This window comes from Lontra canadensis, unplaced genomic scaffold, assembly GCF_010015895.1.
Source record: "Lontra canadensis isolate GAN:19392208 unplaced genomic scaffold, GSC_riverotter_1.0 scaffold8, whole genome shotgun sequence".
Lineage (NCBI taxonomy): Eukaryota > Metazoa > Chordata > Mammalia > Carnivora > Mustelidae > Lontra > Lontra canadensis.
The window spans coordinates 16770826-16794281 of NW_022631002.1; the positions used below are offsets into that span (position 1 = coordinate 16770826).

General features: G+C 40.4%; 1 protein-coding gene across 2 annotated transcripts in view; it reads right to left on the reverse strand.

Moving 5' to 3' along the window:
• The window catches only part of TANGO6 (transport and golgi organization 6 homolog), a 183027-nt gene that overhangs the window by 107098 nt on the left and 52473 nt on the right, over positions 1 to 23456 (reverse strand). For both annotated transcript variants that reach the window (XM_032854085.1, XM_032854084.1), the window contains exons 10-13: positions 21488 to 21620; positions 18874 to 19062; positions 10608 to 10742; positions 2316 to 2825 (exon numbers count right to left, since the gene is read on the reverse strand). In XM_032854085.1, coding sequence (XP_032709976.1) covers positions 2316 to 2825; positions 10608 to 10742; positions 18874 to 19062; positions 21488 to 21620 — 967 coding nt within the window. The remainder of the gene's footprint in view (positions 1 to 2315; positions 2826 to 10607; positions 10743 to 18873; positions 19063 to 21487; positions 21621 to 23456) is intronic.

Below are 23456 nucleotides of genomic sequence, written 5' to 3' on the forward strand. Positions count from 1 at the left end.
CCTTTGCAAATTTCGGCACTTCAATTGATGTTAGGTACAAATTATTTTCCAAAGATTATCTCACAGTTTAGGAACGCACCAGGGTGTGTCAATTGCGGAGGGTACTGCTTATCTAGAAAATATGATAGCAACATGTTAGGTTTAGGCCCTAATATGAGTGCCAGAGAAAGATGGTGGCCATGTTCTCAAGGGCCTCCTGCTTGGTATCTGGGGGAGGAAGGGGTATCTGTTCCATCTACAGTGAGGCATCCTTTGCTGGCACAGTGATTCTTGATAGCAAGTTGATGCTGCTAGTGTCCACATCCGCAGCATGTTAGGGAGAGCCTAAATTAGTGAAACTAGAAAGCGGGCCAGGTTGGAGGGGTGGGACCAGGTAAGTGAAGGAAGTTTAATCCAGAGTAGTGACCACAGGAATAAAGAGGATATTTTTGATGACTGCTCAAAGGAGATATATACTTTGATGTTTTCAGCAATATTTCAAAGGCAGCAGATCCTTGGCACATTTCTAGGCCTTGGTTTGCTCATCTATAAAATGGGGATAATACCAATTTGCAGCTGTTATGAAGACTGGAGATAATATCTAGAAGATACAGGATCTGGCTCAATAAACAGCAGCTGTCGTTGTTACTATTACTACTATTAACTTATTTAAGGCAGGGAAGGGAAGAGGGAAAGGGATAGAGAAACTCAAGCAGACTCTGCACTGAGCACAGAGCCGGATGCGGGGCTCTATCCCACGACGCTGAGATCATGACCTGAGCCAAAACCAAGAGTCAGACACTTAACTGTGTGCCACCCAATGCCCCCAACAGCAGTTATTATTATTATACTATTGGTTCTAATTCTTTGGTGAGTAAAGATAAATGTTTTTAACCAGAATTATAACTCTTCATCTAATAGCTAAAGTGTACGAAAGAGATGATAATAATAATGATAATGACTGAACCCTTACGGGATGCTCATTATGTGCTGATCACTAGAACTAGTGCTTTACACAGACTGTTTTTTCTTCTCCAAGGTGTCAGCAGGGCTGCATTCATTCCCTCTAAAGTCTCTTACTTTATTTTTATTTTTATTTTTTAATTTGTTTTAAGTAAGTTCTATGCCCAACGTGGGGCTCAACCTCAAAACCCTGAGATCAAGAGTTGCCTGCTCTACCAACGGAGCCAGCCAGTGGCCCACGCATGGACTATTTTATTTTAAATCTTTCTTTTTTAATATTTTGTTTTTAAGTTATCTTTACACCCAATGTGGGGTTCAAACTCACAACCTCATGATCAAGAGTTGTATACTGTACCAACTGAGCCAGCCAGGTGCCCCTAAATCTTGATACATAAAGTGGGTCCTATTGTTATTACCCTCACTTTACAGATGTAGAAATTGAGACTCAGAAAATTTAAATGACTTGTCCAAGAAACTCATCTGGGATTTGATCAGTAGTTTCTAGACCCTCTGCTCTTTTTTTTTTCCCCTAAGATTTTATTTATTTATTTGATAGAGAGACAGCGAGAGAGGGAACACAAGCAGGGGGAGTGGGAGAGGGAGAAGCAGACTCCCTGCTGAGCATGGAGCCTGATGCAGGGCTCCATCTCAGGACCCTGGGATCATGACCTGAGCAGAAGGCAGACGCTTAATGACTGAGCCACTCAGGTGCCCCCAGCTCCTTTGCTCTTAATCTCTAACCCATATTGAGGTCAGGCAAACTCCCACAAAAGGAAAATGATCCTCAGCTCAGCACACATTTTCTCCCACATACATCTTCCATGTAAAGAACAGCTTCTTCACCATGATGGAGGGAGAAGGCAGGGAGGCTTGGGGGAAAGGGAAGGCCCAGTTCTGTATGAGTCCCCTCTTAAAAGGGGCCCAGAAAAAACAGGGGCACCTGGGTGGCTCATTCAGTTAATCATCTGCCTTCAGCTCAGGTCATGATCTCAGGGTCCTGGGATGGAGCCCAGTGTTGAGCTCCCTGTTCAGCAGGGAGTCTGCTTCTCCCTCTCACTCTCCCTCTGTGCACGCTCTCTCTCTCTCTCTCACTCCCTGTCAAATAAATAAATAAAAATCTTATATATAAAAAAACAAACAGGTGGCTTCTTGGAAATATGGTCATGATGTTCCATCCCCTTTTCTTTCCTGTTCATGCTCAACTGAGTGGTCTCAGGTGGTTATCTAAGTCTTTCTTGTGTCTAAGTCTTGCCTCATCAGAACAATTATAACTTCCCTCAGGGTAGTCCAGGGCAGTGCTTGATACACAGTCAAGGCTCCTGGAAAGCTGCCGCACTCTGTGTGCGTGTGTTTTGCCCCTGTGTTCTACTCACCTTGAGAAGCTTCTCTTGCATCTCAAGGGCTTTTGTTTCTCTCCGCTCTATCCAGCAGGAAAGAGTTCGCAGAGCAGCAGCCCGGGTTGGAATCTGAGGATCATAAGCTGATAAAAGAACCTCCTGGAGCTGGTCTGTGGTTACACTTCCAGATTTCTGGTTTGTAGTGGCTCTGGGCTCACTGACCTCCTGAGGAATGAGTGGAGCACTAGATTTCAGACCCGTTTGTTTGGATTTCTCATGGTCTTGTTGTTGTTTGCGGTGAGACTCATCGTTGTAACTTTCATGACTGCTTTGTTGCTGCTCTTCTATCTTCCCTTCTGGATCCTTTTTGTTCAAGGTACTCTGGGCAGCCACACTGACAGCCTCAGTGGAAAAGGCCCCATGGGTAGAGATGGTGATACGGAGATCGATGGCGAGCTCCTGGATGACAGGGTCAGGGTATACCTTGGAGACCTTCTCCAACAAAGGCAACAACTGCTTCAGGACAGCAAAATCACTTGACTTCAACTACAAGATGAAATGAAAAATGCCAAACCGAAATTAATATACAGATGTTAACAATGCGTGAGCACAGGGAAACAGATATTCTGAGTTAGAGGGGCAGGGAGCATATCTTACCCATGGTGTGATCAGCATAGTCTAGCTCTTGGCAACTACGGCTGAATAAACACAGCTAATGCTTACTAAATACATACCCTGAGCAGGTACTTTTCTGAGTTAAAAATACACCAGTGATGAATATGATTACACTTAATTTTTACAACCTGGTGAGAAAAACATGGTTATCTTATGGTTTTAATTTGCATTAGCCAGACTACCTACCAGGGCTGTTAAGCATCCTTTCATGTTTATTAGCTGCTTGGATTTCTTTTTCTGCGAACAGCTTGTTTACATCCTTTGTACACACTTATCTAGTACAGCTATGCTTACCGTATCAGATTGTAATACCCAGTCAGAGGGTGAAATTCTTTTCTAGATTATTATGTTTTGACTTTTATTATCTTTTTTCTCATACTATTGTTTTTTTCCACTTTTATGTACCTTTTACTATAAAAAGGCGAGTTAATATTAGCAAAGTAGTTAGTGTCCAACAGATACTGCTATGTAAATGTTTTTTTAATCATTTTTTAATTTATTTGCTATGTAAATGTTTTAAGACAAAATATGATAAATAAAAAAACCCACACATATTCATATCCCTATGACCTAGCTATAACTACTATCTACATTATATAAATGGGGGAAACTGAGACACAGAAGAGTTAAGTAACATGTACGAGCTCACACAACTGGAAGATGGTAAGACATGAATTCAGTAAGTCTGGCTCCAGGGTCTGCACCCTTACCTAATCCCCTATACAGTCGCAATTGAATAAATAAAACAGCTCTTAACAACATTTTCTAAAGTAGCTGGTCAGCACTCAAGGACATCATACGTCTGGAAGGGATTGGGACAGTAACTAGCAAGAGGGAATTTCTCCCAGGAAGTGAGAGTGAAGTTACGTAAGGTTTTATTCTCTCCAGAAGCTCTGTGCTATAATGTCACATGCCTTACTAGGAAAAGTACATATGCAGTCAGTAGAGAAACAAGAATCAATGATAACCCTTTTCTGTTTGAAAACACTAGGAATATTATCATATGAGGCTTCATTAGTCCCTGATATCTGAAAACCCTGCAGATCTTAAATCCTTTTTAGAACAAGATGAAGTTATTCATTACTCACGCACTCACTCGTCTCATTATCCAACCAACCAACCAACCAACCAACCAACCGTCTTTGTGATACCTACATAATATTCTCATTTAAACTCTACATCCACAGAACTGTAACCGTTTATTTCCCCCACCACCTCCCTTCCAAGTAAATTAAAACCTGAGGTTCATGTCCGGCTTGTACCTGTAGAATTTCACCATACGCTTCCCTCGGATTTCTTTGTTTAAATAATTAGGAACTATGCAAAATGGACAGACAGTAAAATTTCTAGCTTTGCAACATATGTTAACCTATCTGCAAGTGTCCGACAACTGACCATTCCAATATTACTATATCTTAAAGGAAAAAGAAAATGTGTATGTCCAGAACAAAAGTATATGTTATCTAAGAAAAGGGTCAATTTCATCAGGAATCTGTGGAACTGGAAAAGGTATTTTAGCAATAGATAGTAACAGATGTAGTATCATGGACATTTGTTTTTTCTTTAAGCATCTGAAATGGGAGTATCTCCTTACAGCTATAATGCATGGCCTCTTTTTATCTCAACTGTATACAGTAATTTATTCTTTAAAAAAAAAAAAAAGACAAATAGACCAATGGAACAAAATAGAGAATCCAGAAAGAGACCTATATATAGTCAATTGATCTTTTAAGATTTTTTAACTGAAGTACAATTGACACACGATGTTACATTAGTTTCATGTGTGCAATTCAGTGATTCCAGCATAGTCCTGACAAAAGAACAAAGTTAACAGAAGGGAGAAAAGGCAGACTTTTCAATAAGTGGTGCTTGAACAACTAGACATTCATGTGCAAAAAAAGGATTTTTTTTTTCAGCGCAAGAAGGTGTTTTTATTATAGCACAGGGACAAGATCCATAGGCAGAAAGACCTGCCAACAAACGAATTTAGACACAGACTTTACACTATCACAAAAATTAGCTCAAAATGGATCACAGACTTAAATGTAAAATGCAAAACTATAAAATTCTTGCAAGATAATGTAAGAGAAAATCTAGATGACTTCGAGCATGGCACTGTCTTTTTTAGAAAAAATATCAAAGAAAAAAATCGATGAAAGAAATAACTGATAAACTAGATTTCATTAAAATTTAAAAATTTTTAAACTTTTACTCTGCAAAAGACAATGTCAAGAGAAAGACATGTTCCGGACTAAGAGGAAATATTTGCAAAAGACATATCTGATAAAGGATGGTTATCCAAAATACACAAAGAACTCTTAAAACTCAACAATAAGAAAACAAACAACCCAATTTACAAGTGGGCAAAAGACCTGAAGAGAGTCCTCACCAAAGAAGACACATTAGATATACAGCATATGAAGAGACGCTCAACATCGTAGGTCATCAGAGAATCGCAAATTAAAACAAGATCCCATTACACACCTCTTAAAATGACTAAAATCCAAAACACTGACAACACCACATGCTGGTAAGGATGTGAAGCAAGAGGAGTTCTCATTCATTGTTGGTGGGAACGCAAAATGGTACAGCCACTTTTGCAAGACAGTTTGGCAGTTTCTTACAAAACTAAACATACTCTCACCATATGCTCCAGCAACTGAGCTCCTTGGTATTCACCCAAATGACTTGAAAACTTATGTCCATACAAAAACCTGCACATAGATGTTTATAGCAGCTTTATTCGTAATTGCCAAAACTTGGAGGCAACCAAGATGTCCTTTAGTAGGTGAAGGGATAAATAGATTGTGGTACATCCAGACCATGGAATATTATTCAGCACTAAAAACAAATGAGCTATCAAACCTGAAAGACATGGACGAACCTTAAATGCATATTACTAAGTGAAAGCAGCTAGTATGGAAAGGCTACATAGTATGTGATCTCAACTGAGCTACATTCTGGAAAAGACAAAACTATGGAAACAGTAAAATCAGTAGTCGCCAAGGGTTTGATGGGAGAGATGAATGGGCAGAGCACAAAGAATTTTAAGGGCAGTGAAACTGTTATGAATGATATTATAATGATAGATACATGTCATTATCCATTTGTCAAAACCCACAGAGTACACAATACCAAGAGTGAACCATAATGTAAACTATAGACTGTGAGTGATAATGATGTGTCAATGTAGAATCATTGATGGTAATAAACGTACCAGTCCTGTGCAGAATGTTGGTAGTGGGGGAGGCTGTGCTCTGTTGGGCAGGAGGTATGTGGGAAGTCGTACCTCCTGCTCAATTTTGCTGTGCATCCAAAGCTGCTCTAAAAAAATAGTCTAATAATAAAAAACCCAATCATCTTCTCCTCCAATTTTCAAACTTCTTAGTCATTGTGGGATTCATCTTACTCAATTGAGTAAATTCTCTAATCATCATAGGCAAGTAGGTGGATTCTCAATCCAGTAGTTTATAAGGCTTAAGATTAAAGTTGTGCATTCTTTCAGCTTCACAATCCTACAGATTTCCCACGATGAGAATAATCAGGGAGATCCAAGATTATAGGTGCCAACTATTTTGTTCATAAGTGTTCAAAAAAAAATTTTTTTAAAGATTTTATTTATTTATTTGACAGACGGAGATCACAGAGAAGCAGGCAGAGAGAAAGGAGGAAGCAGGCTCCCTGCTGAGCAGAGATCCCGATGCGGGGCTTGATCCCATGACCCTGGGACCATGACCTGAGCTGAAGGCAGAGGCTTTAACCCACTGAGCCACCCAGATGCCCCAAATGTTCAAAAAATTTTTGAGGTATAAAGTAATATTCATTTAATTGATAGATGAGAAAATGGAACCACTGAGTAATTATTAATTATTTTTCAAGGGTCACCGAGGACCATATCAAAATTGAGAATTAACCATATAGCCCTCATTTCTAGTCTTGTCACTGCTTCTCAGCACAGATCTCATATCTAGACTTCAGAATTCTGTATAGAAGGCCCTGAGGCCTGAAGCCCTCAAGCGAGTGACAGATTTCCTTTATCTGGCTGTGTCTCTTCCAGAGTCTCTGGAATACTTCAGGAGCGGAATGAGCAGAGCTATGTCAGCCTACATCTATGATTTCCTTCAGAGTGTCAGGCATGAACCAGTTAGATGGGGAGTTCTGAAATTCTGCAAGTTTTCAAATTTAAGAACTGGGGGTTGGACCGGTAGGGATGGGAGTGAGAGTAGTGAGTGGTGGGAGGGAGCTTGCTAGCAGAGGTAAACATATGAGAACCAACTGACAGCCAGAGGAGGGCATGTGTCCACTGAAAAAGTCCCACATGAGGCTTTACAAAGTTTACCTATGGGGCATACAAATTCTCATCCTGCCTTGTCCTGCTCCAGTGAGAATGACTATTTTGGAAGAATCTAAGAGTCTCTTCTAGGAATAAAATTCTGACCTAAAAATTCCTAGTTCCAAAAATTACTTATGTTTATTTTTGTGCTCTCATTTCTATGTATCATCTATGTTTCTTCAGATATTTAGCTGACGAGTTTACATGTCCAGTTCTTATTTATAATGTCATGAACTTATTTACACGTGGTATTTTTGTTTTGGTTCTAAGTCAGCATGCAGGACAGCCTGTTTTATAATGAGCAACACATGAGATACGGAAATGTGAATCTTTTTTTTTTTTTAATTAAGAATTCACTGGCATGGGGTGCCTGGGTGGCTCAGTGGGTTAAAGCCTCTGCCTTCGGCTTGGGTCATGATCCCGGGGTCCTGGGATCGAGCCCCACATCGGGTTCTCTGCTCAGCGGGGAGCCTGCTTCCCCCTCTCTCTCTGCCTGCCTCTCTGCTGTCAAATAAATAAATAAAATCTTAAAAAAAAAAAAAGAATTCACTGGCTGAATTATAGCCACTAGAAGATAAACTCCATGAGGACAGAGAGGCACATGATAAATATTTCTTGAATGAGTTCACTCTATGATACTCTCAGAAAACATAGTATGAGATCTCAAGATTTGGGTTCAAGTCCCAGTCCCACCACCTTAAGCCTCAAGCTCAGATCAGCTCCACGCAGCAGTGCTTTAGGTGACCTGATGGGCCCTGGAACAACATTAAGAAACTGTTTCCTGGGGCGCCTGGGTGGCTCAGTAGGTTAAAGTCTCTGCCTTTGGCTCAGGTCATGATCCCAGGGTCCTGAGATCGAGCCCCACATCAGGCTCTCTGCTCAGCAGGGAGCCTGCTTCCCTGACTCTCTGTGCCTGCCTCTTTGTCTACTTGTAATCTCTGTCTGTCAAATAAATAAATAAAATCTTTAAAAAAAAAAAAAAAGGAAACTGCTTCCTAAAGGGACAGGAAAGTTACTGATGACCAACCGTGAAATTTAGAAAATGAGTTTGGAATAACACTTGTCTAGTTAGCAATCCTAGACCTAGGCTTTCTCCAAATTAACTCCTCTTCCCAGACATTATGTTCTAATAATCAACTTAATTACACAAATTAGAAAGGAAAGAAAGGTTTAAATGTTGTTAGATTCTGTTTCATTAGCTAAAACGATGAACTCTAATAGGAGGTAGGTATAATATAATCTAGACTCTGAAGCAAAAGCCTTTGCCTGACAGTGACTGTCTGAAAACATAATTAAGAATCATGACTTTTTTTCCTAATACAAAAACAGAAAACCCAGCATTACTATAGAAGCCCCTTATGAATCCATGGATAAAAGAGGAAAAAAAACCTCCAACAGATCTAGGTCAAAAGTAAAGGGGTAACGTGTTTAAGTTCACTTAACTAAATGCAAAGTCAGAAGAATCCAGGATGTAATCAGTGAGTCAGGATGGCTCATGGAAGGGCAGGGACAGGTAAGGGATGTACATTTGTATCAGTCAGGTGAATCTATCTTAAAACATGACTAATTTATATTGCCAGTCCCCCAACAACGGGCCTCTAGAAAGGGAAATGGAAATATCTGTGTCCTCTTCTATTTGAGATGGGACATAAATTCTAAGTGTTAAATAAGGGAAAAGCAAAAAAACCCTCAACTTATGGAAACAAAACTATTCTTAATACTCAACCAGAAAAACAAAAACCAGTCAGGCCAACTAAATCCAATAACAACACAACCTAAGAAAAACTATTCTGCTGGTGAATCCCTCCTTGGTAATTCTAACAGCAGGGATATAATAGGACTTGAGAAACGGAACTAAAATTAATTTGTTCAAACTACTTGGAAAATATAAATCTGAAGTACTGAGTAAATCTACCAAGAAATGGGCTTCACCTTACAACAGGCCCAAATAAAATTCCTTTTTGTCTTAAGGACAGGCTAAAAGGAGGCAAATTCTAATATATCACAAATCAGTATCAGATTTGAATTTTCAAGTTAAAAAATCCATTCCCAGAGGGCTCCCCTCTCATTGCTAAGAGTTATGACCAGTCTGATTTTGGGTCAGATTTCATTATATTTGCACTAAGCTTATTCTGCTTTCTCAGTTTCCTAACACACACACACACACGCACACACATGCGCACGCACAGCCTCCTCCCTCCTTGTCCAGCACTGCTCTGACCCTTGGTCTCTACAGTTCAGCTACACTTGTATTCCATCAGTATTTAAGGATACCGAACTCTTTCCTGCTTCCCAGCCTTTGTCTGACTGAAAGAGTTGCCCTCCACCTGCACCACATACAGCCCCAAACCCCTACTCACCGTTCAAGTCTCAGCTTAAACTGGTACTCCCTCAGTGAAACCTTTCCAGCCTACGTTAGATGTTATGTTCTCCTGGTACCCTCCTCTTCTCTTTTCAGGCACTGCATTCAATTCTAAGTATATTTTTTGAATAGTCATTTAGTGTCTGACTCCTCACTGCCTATAAACTACATGCGGGTAGGGAACATGTTTGCTTCATCCATGGCAGGATTCCCAGGCCCTCAGCAGGCACATAGTAATAAGCAACAAATATTTTTTGAATGAATGAATTTAAATATTATAAATTAAGTATGTAAAACGTACATGCACTCGGGGCGCCTGGGTGGCACAGCTGGTTCAGTGCCTGACTCTTGGTTTTGGCTCAGGTCATGGTCTCAGGGTCCTTGGATTGAGCCCTATGTCAGGTTCTGCGCTCAGTGTGGAGTCTGCTTGAGATTCTCTCTCTCTCTCTCTCTCTCCGCCCTCTCACTTGTGCTGTCTCTCTCTCACTCTCTCTAAAATAAATAAATCTTAAAAAGAAAAAAAAAAATAGATGCACTGGACACAAGGCTTTAACATGCTGCATATAGAGTCCTAAGCAATCAGCAGTTTAAACAAGTTTTCCCCCAAGTACAGCAGGAGGGAGAGGGGCTGAGCTGTGGAGAGCCCCTTTATTAAGGGACAGAGAAGCTAGTATTCTCCAGAGATGAACAACACCGTGCCGAATATTTTCAAACCAGGCTTGTGCCAGGTCACAGAGATTCCCGCCCTTCTGATAGTCTACGCAGGTGATAAGGTGGAAGTGGTGCAATTTTCTTGTCCTCTACTTTGGCGAGAATTCTCATTAACAACCTGACTTGTTTATCCCCGTTCTCCTAAGCGCAACGTCCATTCTGATTTCTCACGCGGTGAGAAGGGAAGCAACACATTTCTCTCTTCTTTTCCCCCTCCATCCAACTCTGGCTCATGTCTGCCACTCACCTGAACCGCTCCTCCCAGCATGACGGCCACCAGCCCCATGGACATGCTCAGTGTCTGCGACTCCACGGTGCTCTGTGTCTGGTGGGCCAGGCTTGCACATGCTCGCTGCAGCGTGGCTGCTACGAAGTCCACAACCTGAGACAGAAACGGAATTTAGAATTGGTGAGAACTAAGAAAAAGAATCTCAAAATTCTCTTCACATGTCATATCTACATCCTCACCGTCTTCCTCATCAACATGAAGGCAAGAACCTACAAGAACAGGCATGGTGCTCAGTGTTCTGTGCTCAGTGTTCTTTTTTTTTTTTTTTAATATTTTTTATTTATTTATTTGACAGAGAGACAGAGATCACAAGTAGGCAGAGAGCCAGGCAGAGAGACGGGGGGAAGCAGGCTCCCTGCTGAGCAGAGAGCCCAACGTGGGGCTCGATCTCAGGACCCTGAGATCATGACCTGAGCCGAAGGCAGAGGCTCTAACCCCCTGAGCCACCCAGGCGCCCCTGTGCTCAGTGTTCTAAGTGCCCAATATCACCTACATCTCATGTCAACTCTAGGAGGTCAATGTTCCTGTCCTTACTTTTTTTTTTTAATATTTAATCTATTTATTTGACAGACAGAGATCAGAAGTAGGCAGAGAGGCAGACAGAGAGAGAGGGGGAAGCAGGCTCCCCGCTGAGCAGAGAGCCCAACGTGGGGCTTGAACCCAGGACCCTGAGATCATGACCTGAGCTGAAAGCAGAGGCTTTAACCCACTGAGCCACCCAGGCGCCCCTCACTTTTTTTTTAAGAGTTTATTTATTTGAGAGAGAGCACAAATGGGGAAACGGGTGCAAGGAGAGGGGCAGAGAGAAGCACAATCCCCACTGGACAGGGAGCCCGACGCACGGCTTGATCTCAGGACCCTAGGATCCTGACCTAACGAAGGCACATGCTGAACAGACTAAGCCACAAAAGTGCCCCCTCTTTTTTTTTTTTTTAAGTAAACTCTATTCCCAATGTGGGGCTCAAACTCAGGACCCCATGATCAAGAGTTGCATGCTCGACCAACTACGCCAGCCAGGCATCCCCATCCTCATTTTTTGGTGAAGAATCTGTGAGCTCGTTAAGGCCATGCAGTCAGTAAAGGAGAAACCTCACTGATACTTTCCCAAATGTTTTAATATACTAATCCAACATCCTTGACTTTTATTGAATTTTTCCAGGAAATTAAAATGAAAAATGACTTGATACTTTCTGACCATCTTAGAGGATCCACAGATCTTCTTCTCATACTGACGCTTCCTTCTCAGGGACCCGCCTGACCCAACCTGGTTATGACAGTCTGATTCTACTAAGCAAAGAACGGGGGAAGAGGCACTCAATTTTATCCAGAACTGAGTACCCAAACAATCTGTAACAAATGATCCAGAGTCATTTTTTTGAAGTTTCAGATATTTTTTAAAGGATTGAGATTATTAATATTTAAGATTTTATACAGCATTTGGCTAACAACTAAGCTTTAAATGGAATTAATTTGGTCAGCATCATTTTAACTGCACTTGTGTTAATCACCTTAAGTAGAAATACCTCTGAATAAAAGCAAACACACACACATCCGGGCATGCGCGCACACACACATGCAAGCATGCACACACGCACGCATATTCAGGATTAATGGCTCAAAAGGGAAAAATCATTTTGAAAGCGGTACAGCTGAGAAAGGTCATAATAAGCCTCTAAATACCATGCAAGCTTGCATGTTTAATTCTCTGGGCAAATCACAAGCTGTGCTAGAGTCTTTATTGCGAGCTTAAAGTCAGGAGGATGGCTTGTTACCACTTGTCTTTGGAGCAAGGCAGGAAACTAGAAAGGTTATTAAAAGTTCCACTTACTGAAATGAACAATGCTGGTTATGGCAATTTTCACCACCCTCTCAAGCCTAAGATTTCACTGATATTTGAAGTTAAGGACACTGGCCTTTCTAGAGAAAATGCTACATTTATCATCTTGGGCCACCTATTTTGCCTCCAAAGAGTTTTCTAAAGCACTCCTTGATTACAGGAATCTTCTACTTCAGCACAAATGTATTATTAAATTGCTAGAAAAGAACTATCTAGCCTTTCCACTTTTTCTAAGGCCTTCCTCAAAAAAAAAAATAAAAAGATGCTGCAAAATTAGCAGTATGATCCTATTTTTGTTAAGAAAGAAACTGTGTTGGGGCACATGGGTGGCTCAGCGGGTTAAGCCTCTGCCTTCGGCTCAGGTCATGATCTCGGGATCCTGGGACCGAGTACCGCATCGGGCTCTCTGCTCGAAGGGGAGCCTGCTTCCCTTCCTCTCTCTCTGCCCGCCTCTCTGCCTACTTGTGATCTCTCTGTCAAATAAATAAATAAAATCTTTAAAAAAAAAAGAAAGAAAGAAAGAAAGAAACTGTATGTATCTATGTATATTTTTAAAAAAACCAAAAACATAAAAACAAAACACCTAAGGAGCTGTAAACTGTGGTATGGTAGCCAGCTGTTATTGTCATCCATAAAGTGTTACTCCAAGCTTTTTTCTTGTAACAACAAAACCACCATACCCATCTGGACAACAGCTCCTCCTGGCTACTACTCATTTCCTGTTTCCTTGTGGGCTGCCAGCCACAAGGATAGGTATGTTACTGAAGGGTGTTCTAGAATTTACATACGTTGTAGAGAGGAGGGAGAGACTTTCATTTTTTTTTTTAACATTTTATTTATTTATTTGACAGAGATCACAAATAGGCAGCGAGGCAGGCAGAGAGAGAGAGAGGGAAGCAGGCTCCCTGCCGAGCAGAGCCCAATGCAGGACTCGATCCCAGGACCCTGAGATCATGACCTGAGCCGAAGGCAGCAGCTTAACCCACTGAGCCACCCAGGCGCCCCGGGACTTTCACTTTTTATTTAACCATTTTTGTAATGTTACATAGTCTAAAAAGCAACATATTCCTCAAAGTTTATAATGAAAACCAGCGGTGCCCTATCCCACTTGTGGCTCTACGGAGGCAACCACTTCCAATGGTTTAGTTGCTTAAGAATAATATTAGACATTACTATTTACCAGTTACCATTCTGAACACGTTGCAGACAGTAACTCCCTAAATCATCACCCTCTCCCTATGGGGATGTTTAACCGTGCTGCCAACATCCTGGCAGTCGAGTGGGAGCGGGCTGAGGCCTCACTGTCAAGTCTGTAGATAGCAACCTAACCCTCCAGCTCTTCAGCCTGCTGCTGCCACCCAAGTTCAACCTCTCTCAAGAACAGGTCCCCAGGCTTTCGCTGGGAAGGGCACGTGTTTGTACAAACTTGAGGATGGAATCAAGGGGTCTACTGAACCTTGCAGAGCCTTTCAACCTGTTTTAAGCTCTAAATTCAGTTGATCTAGCTGATCCAGTCCTTCCAGTATTCTGCAATGAGAAGTAGCTTGTTGTTGTTGTTTTTTTCCTTTTCAAAATAAAATGTGAACAGCTTCATTGATATATAGTGCTCTGCTGCTTGACTTTCCCCAATGCAGGCACATAGCTCTCCATTTTCGGAGTTGCTAGGTCAGCTATTATTTTCCAGTTTCCGAATGTTGTTATTCTCTTTTATCTGCTGTCTGTCCCCTCCTGCTCTGTTGGCCCCTGTGGTTTCCAGAAGGAGCAAATAAACACATGTGTTCAATACACTATCTTTTTTTTTAATTTTTTATAAACATATATTTTTATCCCCAGGGGTACAGGTCTGTGAATCGCCAGGTTTACACACTTCTCAGCACTCACCATAGCACACACCCTCCCCAATGTCCATAACCCCACTCAATACACTATCTTTAATCAGGAGTCCGTACTTCTTAAATTATGCTCTTTGTTGTTCAATGTTTCTACAGTAAGCATGCGTTACTTATGTTAAAAGTGCTTTTAATATATGAGAAAAAAAAAATCACATAAAGCCCTTCTACTCTGCCAAGTACAGAGATCCAAATACCGAAAGGTGCAAAGGGTAGCAATTTTCTGAAAGGACAAAAAAAGGAAATGTTGCTCATTCCACTCCATTTACACTGGCCTCCTGGCTGAGCCCTCCACACTTGAGACATGCTCCCTCTTGGCTGGAATGCTCTTCTCTGAGGTATCTCCATGGCTCCCTCCTTGCCTGCTTCCAGATCTTCGCTCATAAGCCATTCTGTTGGGGCACCTGGGTGGCTCAGTAGATTAAGCTTCTGACTCTTGATCTCAGCTCAGGTTCAGTCTCAGGGATGTGAGAGCAAGCCCCATGTTGAGCTACACGCTGGGTGTGGAGCCTGCTTAAGATTCCCTCTCCTCCTCTCCCTCTGCCTCTATCCCACCCCACCTGCTCACACACAGACACACACACAGGCTCACTCTTCTAAAAAAAAAAAAAGCCATTTTCTCAGTGAGGTTCTCCATAACCACACTGTCTTGACATCCCCTTTGATTTTTCTCTCCGGTACTTAATACCATCTAACACACTCTGGGCTGCTGCTTACTTGTTTACTGTCTCTCTCTCCCGTGTGAATGTAATCCTGTGAGGATAGATATGTGTGTTGTTCACTGCTGTGTCCCTGGTACCCAGAAGAGTATGTGGTACACACTCTGTGGGTCTTGACTATGTATTGGTAGAATGAAGAAATCGGGTTGGCGGGGGCGGTATGCCTGGGTGGCTCAGCTGGTTAAGTGTTTGCCTCCTGTTCAGGTCATGATCCCGGAGTCCCGGAATCAAGCCCTGTATCAGACTTCCTGCTCAGTGGGGAGTCTGCTTCTCCCTCTCCTTCTGTTTCTCCCCGTTGCTTGTGCTCTCACTCACTCTCTAATAAATAAAATCTTAAAAAAAAAAAAAAAAACTAAACAAAATTAAATTTCTTAAAAAAAAAAAAAGAAGGAATGACAGAACTGGGTTGTTGGTACAGGGTTCTGTATCCATACAAGACCAGAGGGGCTCATTCCTCTCTACATCTTCTTGTACGTCATCTGCCAATACATTTTATTGAATTTTTTATCTTTTATCCATAAATACTTCAATATACATCTCAAACAAGGAGATTTTTTTTTTTTTTTTTTTTTTTTTTAACAGAACTACTGGAATACCAGGGGCACCTGGCTGGCTCAGTCACTAGAGCATGCAACTCTTGATCTTGTGATTCTAAGTTCGAGCCCAAAACTGGGTGCAGAGATTACTTAAAAATAAAAATCTTAAAAAAAAAAAACCCCACATAACTACTATACCATGATTACAGTCAGTAAAAATTCCTTATACCTTCTAATACTTGGCCCATAACTGTTGCAAAAATGTCCTCTCATACAATTGATATGTTTGAGAATTCTCACCATTGCATTTGGTTGATATGTCTCTTAAGTCTCTTTTAAGCTACAGAAGCCCTGCCCCTTTTTCATGCCATTTACTTGATGAAGAAACTGGGTCATTTGCACTGTAGAATGTCTCACATTCTGAAATTGGCTGATTTTGCTTCTTTGTGGCATAACATTGCTGTACCCTGAGCTTCCTTTTTGAGATTCAGATTCACATTTTATGGACTTTTTTTTGTCTTTCATTTGCTTGTTTGTGGGGTTTTCTTTGTTTTTTGGGTGAAGGAACATTCCCTGGTGGTGCTATGTACCTCCTACTACACTACATTAGGAGACACATAACGTCTGCTTGTCTAGCTCTGGTGATGTTGAGATCGATCATTCCAGGCTGAAAATATGTAGGGGAACATACACTGTTATCTACGCTGACCCTGAAATCCACCAAAATTTAAATGGATAGACAGATGGGAAAATATGGAAAGACAGATGGAAACATAGACAAATAAGTAATGAAGCGAAGATAATAAAAGCCTAACAATAGAATCTAGGTTATAGGTATACAGGTATTCACTATAAAATTCTTTCAAATTTGCAAGAATTTATAATAAAATGCTGGGGGGGGGGGAGGATCAGTTGATTTGGATGTATTTGGTCTAGTTATATTCATTATCCAGTACCCCTAACAGTTTTAGCAAACATTGATTGTCACCTAGATCCATTATTTCATTAGGGGATTGCAAAATATAAATTTGTAGGTCTCTTTTTTAATGTTTTAGCCGTGATTCTTATATGAAGAAAATTTTTCCACCAGCTATTTGTTTACGTTGAAATACAGTGCTGACAGAAAAGGTAAGATAGATGTTTTTACTCTTTCATTTATCAATTTACAAAATAATGAGTTGATGCCCTAGCAACTTCCAGTGATGTCCAAAAGGGATTTTGGCAGGGGAAGGGGGACCGTGGCTTAGGTTTTTATAACTTGGATGTGTTTCAGTCCATTACAGGCATTATTCTTTTTTTTTTAATTTTTATTTATTTATTTGACAGACAGAGATCACAAGTAGGGTGAGGCAGAGAGAGGAGGAAGCAGGCTCCCTGCGGAGCAGAGAGCCCGATGTGGGCCTCGATCCCAGGACCCTGGGATCATGACCTGAGCCGAAGGCAGAGGCTTTAACCCACTGAGCCACCCAGGTGCCCCAGCATTATTCTTTTTAATGCACAAAATGCCCTATCTGTGGCCAAGAGGAGATCTTTCAAGTTGGCTCCTGAGTACTACTGACATGACTTCATTAGTCCCGGACATATTCCTTTTATTTAGGCATAACAAGATGTCCTGAGGCTTACAGTGTATAATACCTGCCCTAGACCTTGAATGAACTTTTCCTCCAATGAGCTCTGTGTTCTTCCAGCAGGACATGATATTTAGAAACTACTGTCCAGCATGAAGGATGCTCAGGGCAGCTGGACTGTCACTGCTGCCTGGCATGGACAGTGGAAGGAGCAAGGGAATATCTATTTTTTTAAAAAGAAAAAATTATGAGTTCGTATGAATACTTCTAATTGAAATTCAATATTATAGGAATTTTAGTCAAGTTCTTTGATTTTATATTCATAACTTTTTTTAATACTGAAAATCTTGGTTCCTAATATTAACAAAATTACTTATAACATGTATTATTTATAACTTATCCATATGTGTGTGTATTTCAAAATAAATACTAAAATTATCACTAGCAGTGAAACTCCTAAATGCAATTTAATATTTTTTTGTGGTTCTTTTCATTTTGATAGATCTTAACCTTAGCTGGAGGATGATTTAAAGGGACAAGTCACTTTTATATCAGCCTAAAACCATTATTCTTTAATTAGGAGCAAAGGGAGCTAAGTGTAAAAGCTCAAGTCATATAGTTTCTAGGCCCTTTTCCCTTCAACTAGCATGTTGAGACAAAACCGTAAGGTCTGGATGAAAAAGTCTTTAGGGAATGGATATAAACACAGGAGAAACAACAGCCTACTGGGTAACACAGGGTCAGTGAACTGAAGGAATAAGAAGCCAGGAAAGAAATCATGAACATAATTCTCATTAAACAGGCACGGTAAGTTGGAGCTGACAGACAGCTGCAAATTTTCTCAGCAGGAGCTATAGTGAAATGCTGCTTAGCAACACCCAAAGGCAGATGACAATGAGGGCGATACAAAGAGCGGAAGGATCAGATTTAAGCGTGACAATCATACCATCGTACAACTGACTCTTTACCAGCCAAACAACAACTAATTCCAGTAATAACGGTAAAAATATGATGACTACATTGCCTACATTTTATTACTTTTATTTCCTGGGGTTTTTTATTTTTATTTTTTTTTTCTTTTTAAGTAGGCCATACACCCAATGGGGGGCCCAAACTCACAACCCTGAGATCAAGAGTCACATGCTCTACCGACTGAGCCAGCCAGGCGCCTCTTTAATTTCCTATTTTTCAAAAAGCTGGTAAATATAATGTCTGAGCCAACAACATTCAGGCACTGAGTTCACATGGTTATACTAGCCTGCAAACATTTTAAAAAACATCTACAAAGTTCACAGACTGCTATAGAGGCAGGCGGTCAGGTTGATCTATAAAATTCAAAGTGGTATTATCATTAGTGATTTTTTTTTCAAATTTAAGTATTCTAATCATGCTCAACTTTTGATATACATTAGAATCATCCATGCGGCATAAAAAAATACACATGCCCAGGTGCTAATAGAGACACGCTGAATCAGAATCTCTGTAAGTCATGGGCCGAGCATCCATATTTTGAAAAAGGCTCAGACAATTCTATTTGCCCCAGTAGGTGTTGGCTCAAGCCAATCTCTGAACAACTTTTTTTTTTTTTTAAGTAACATTTTTTTGGAAAACATATAAAGAAACCAAAATAGACAAATACTACCAGCCTGGGATCTAGAATATGGCAGCCACTGACCTGAGCGATGTTTGTGAATATCTGCTCGGACATCCTCTCGCACAGAACAGCTAACAGCTGTAGGACCAGCAGCTTCTGCTGCTGGCCTTCCACAAGAGCTTGGTGCTCCTCTGATTCCAAGAGGCTTTTGCTGGAGAAGGGCTTTGTTTTTAACTCTGCTTCATCTTCCACAGCCAAATGAGTCAACTCCTATTAGCATGAAGGAAAGAAAAAGTGAAAAAAAAGACTGTAGAACTAAGGGCTTCAACAACAGTGAGAAAACTCTGTTTGAAATGCATACAGAGGGCGCCTGGGTGGCTCAGTGGGTTAAGCCTCTGCCTTCAGCTCTGGTCATGATCCCAGGGTCCTGGGATGGAGCCCCACATCAGGGCTCTCTGCTCAGCAGGGAGCCTGCTTCCTCCTCCTCTCTCTCTCTGCCTGCCTCTCTGCCCACTTGTGATCTCTGTCAAATAAATAAATAAAAATCTTAAAAAAAAAAAAAAAAGAAACGTATACAGGAAGAACTAGTCAAAGCATTCACTGCAGCAATATTTATAATAGCCAGAATAAGAGAATGAATAAATAAATAAATAAATAAACTGTATTTATTATATCTGAGTGGTTGAAATAAATAAACTAGATATGGACATCAACACAAAGACCTCAAAAACAGAGTTGAGTGAAAAACGGAAATTGCAGAATGATACGTATATTATGATATCACATATATGAAGGCTTAAAACTTCACAATAAAAAGCAACATATACAAAGAGAACTAGTTTGATAGACTACTTACTTTCTCAGTATTTTTCAGGATCTAGTCTACCACTAGCCCTGCTGAACTGAGACCTCAGGCCATGTAACATTTCCAAAGCCTTTTCAGAGACTATTAAATGCTTTCAGCAACTTTTCCCCTAAGATATTTAAAACTAAATCTCTACTAATAGATAATTCATTACTGTGGGTTTTGTAGGCTTTTCCACTATACTTCACAATGTAAATTTCCTTGGGAAGGGAAAACCTTAAGTTCCTTAATAATTAATGCTTTACCAAAGTAAGTTACAGTTTAGAGCAATGGTTCCCAACTGTGCCTTGGAATTTCTGCTCCCCAAGGGACAGTTAGCAATGTCTGAGGACATTTTTGGTTGTCATAACTGGGAAGTGATATAGGCATCTAGTGGTAGAGGTCAGAGATGCTACTAAACATCCTACAAGGGAGCATAGGAAACCCCAGGCCTCCCCCCAAAAACTACCCAGTCCAAAACGCCAATAGTACTAAGGTGCAGAAACCTTGATCTAGAGTAAAGGCCTCTGATTTTTTTTGTTTTTGTTTTTGTTTTTTTTTTAAGGGTTTTATTATTTATCTTAGACAGAGGAGGAGCATGGGATGGAGAGGACAGAAGGAGAGGGAGACAGAGAATTTCAAGCAGGCTGCATGCCCAGGATAGAGCTTCACACAGGAGTCAATCCCAAGACCCTGAAATCACAACCTGAGCCAAAATCAAGAGTCAGTCACTTAACCAAGTAAATTATCCAGGAGTCTCTGATTTTTTTTGTTTTTTAAATAATTTTTTTTTTTAATTCTCACATTAAGAGCACCCTCCTAGGAACATTATTTATAATGAGTGACTACGTAAGGGGACAGAACGTGAACAGAGGAAGGGATGCCCGGGTGGCACAGTCAGTTGAGTGGCCGACTCTTGGATTCAGCTCAGGTCGTGGTCTCAGGGTCATGATCTCAGGGTTGTTAGATCGAGCCACACATCAGGCTCTGTGCTCAATGCAGAGTCACTTGAGATTTTCTCTCCCTTTGCCCCTCCCACTTGTGCTCTCTTTCTCCCTTTCTCTCTCTCTAAAATAAATAAATCTTTTTAAAAAAAGATGAACACAAGAGGTGAGAAAAGCATCAAAAAAGTGGCCCTGACTTCAAGTTCTAGAAGCGTTAGCCCTGATTCCCTCCTTGCATTTCCTCCTAACCACACCAACCTTACACTCCACAGACACTTAATTTAGGGAAAATGATGGAGAAGGCAGAGCTGGAAGACAGAAACCAGAGATGCCCCCTGTTTACCATTCTCAAATGGTGCAAATAAGGAGTACAGTATGGGGCAGAAGTTGCTGTCAGAGATTAGAGCAAGAGGAAACACAATCACCAGCACTAAGAAACAGACCCGGAAAAGGTTTCAGGTGGTTACAAAATGAAATGAGAAAGGCAGAACTGCTAAATCTCCTTTCCAAATACCTGACAAAACAACAGCCAGAAAGGATAAAGGATTACTCCATAACTGCAAAACCTGCTATTAACTTCAAAAGAGTACTTGCTGTCAACACAGAGCAAAGATTAACCCTTTCATAGATCAATAGTTCTGTGTTGGTCATCTCTTAAAGTTCAGGGCAGATCACCTCAGGAAATAGTTCGATCACATGTGTACTGCTAAAGGTAAGTTTTTTTTTCTTTTTACCAACCCAAAGGCTTCTAAAATAGAAGTTACTCTTGTATCTTCTGATTATTTCTCTCTTAGATTAAGACCTTAATTTTAGGAGCTAAATTTATGACTGCCCTGAAAAATCAAAGGGGATCCCTGTACTACCCCAGAATAAAGCTGACCATGTCCTTACTACATGTAGTTCTTACCTTCAAGCAGAAGATGAAGAAGTCACCTGCCAAACCGCACTCTTGGCAGTGGGATAACAAGTCCCCGAGATGCTCTACCCGGCACTGCTCTGAGGACACCTTCTGGTACAGGGCTTCATCCTCATCTTCATCACTGCAACACGGGGTAAGATTTATCTTGGCAGTGTCGCTCAGAGATTTTTTTCTTGAAACACCAAAATAATCTCCTAAAGTAACATGGTACTTTCACACAGTAAATCATTAGAAAGATCTCAAAAATGTGTTTAAATTACTCTCCTGTCCCTCCATGCTGGAAAAGTGTTTATTCTCAGAAGGCAGGGTACCATGGCCTGTGTACTCATTGGCTCAGTGGGGAAAAGACTCACGAAGGAAGTGGCTTTTCAGATGGATGTTGAAGAATGACTATTATTTCAATAAACTGAAAAAGCAAGGAGAAATTAAAGTACAGGTTGTAGGGAGATATTCTGGTTCCCAAGGAAGAAGAGAGAAAAAGAAGTCTGCAAAGGAAGGTCAGATAATAGAGGGCCATAATGCCCATTCAAAGAAAGATGGACTTTTTTTCAATGAGTCACTGAAGAGTTATGGGCAGTAGGAAAAGACACTATCCTTACAGGAGAACATGCAGTCCACCTCAACTAATAACTAACTAGGTGAAATATGAAAATGCATAAAGACTCAGGCAAATTTCCAAGTAAAAGCAATGCTACTATTTCTGCAAAAAGTTTTAAGAAACTTCTCATGAGGTACTAAGAGTCTTAGTTTTATTGCAGATTAAGTGAAAAAGCAAAGATACAATATTATTATTCTATATCATATAAACAAACACAGTGGCACAAAGATGTACTAGAAGACAAACACTAAAAAAACACAAATAGTAACTAGGATTGTAGCTGCTTTTTGTTTTCCTCTTTATGCTTTTTTGTGCTATACAAAGAAGGAATGTACTCTTGTGATTAAAGAAGGAATAAAATATTTTCAAACTAAACTGAGAAAAAAATGGCAGACATTGCTTCATATCATTGAAAAATATAATTATGAAATAACGTTGCTTTGACCATCCCATTGGGAAGTAAGTCCCAATTTGCCAGTTCACTAATAACATGGCCTTTATACTCCTCTAGTAGAAAAAAATAACCTATGAACTAAGCTTAAGGTCCTTTCTTATATTATCCCAGAATCTCCCAGCATCCTTCACATCAGCCATGTATCTACACCACATTTTACATCAGGAAAAAAAACTGAAATGGCTAAGAGTCACATCTAAGCCTCTGTAACCACCCTGTCAAAATTAAGTACTATATTTAAATACTTTTTTAAAAAGACATGAAAATAATTACCTTATGCAGTTGTATTTCATTCATTCTTAAAATTTCAATGAAAAAGAGTCAGTTCCAAATACTGTAGTTATACTTAGTTCCAGAAAAATTAAAATTCTAGATCCAAAGATCATGAAAGCTAAGCTACTTTTTAGTGTTTAAAGTTAAACAAACTTTGTATTGATAACTGGGACTCCTGGGCAGAATAATAGGGTACAAAAGGTAAGTGGTGAGACTGACCTGCTATTAGGGGACTGCCACCAGGAGCAAGATCTTTAGAACAAAAGATAAATCACACACAGACACACATACACACACACACACAGACACACAGACACACAAACATACACACACTTCTTTAATATAGTGAAAGTCAACTTTCTGGAGATATGGAGTGTCAAATGAAAGTATCAAATGAAAACTATGGACCCTATTTTCAGGGGAAAAAATATTCAGGTTTGCACACAAAACATTTCTTGTATATAATTTCAAAGGGACTGTGGACATGTAGAAGTCCATGTAGAAACCCTGAGTTAAGGGTCCATTGCTTCTGGCAGTAGATGGAGATTCAGTCAATAACCCTCTATTCAGTTTTCTCCTCCATGAAGATAAACTATAGTTTCAGCAAGAACCGTCAATTCTGGGGGCGCCTG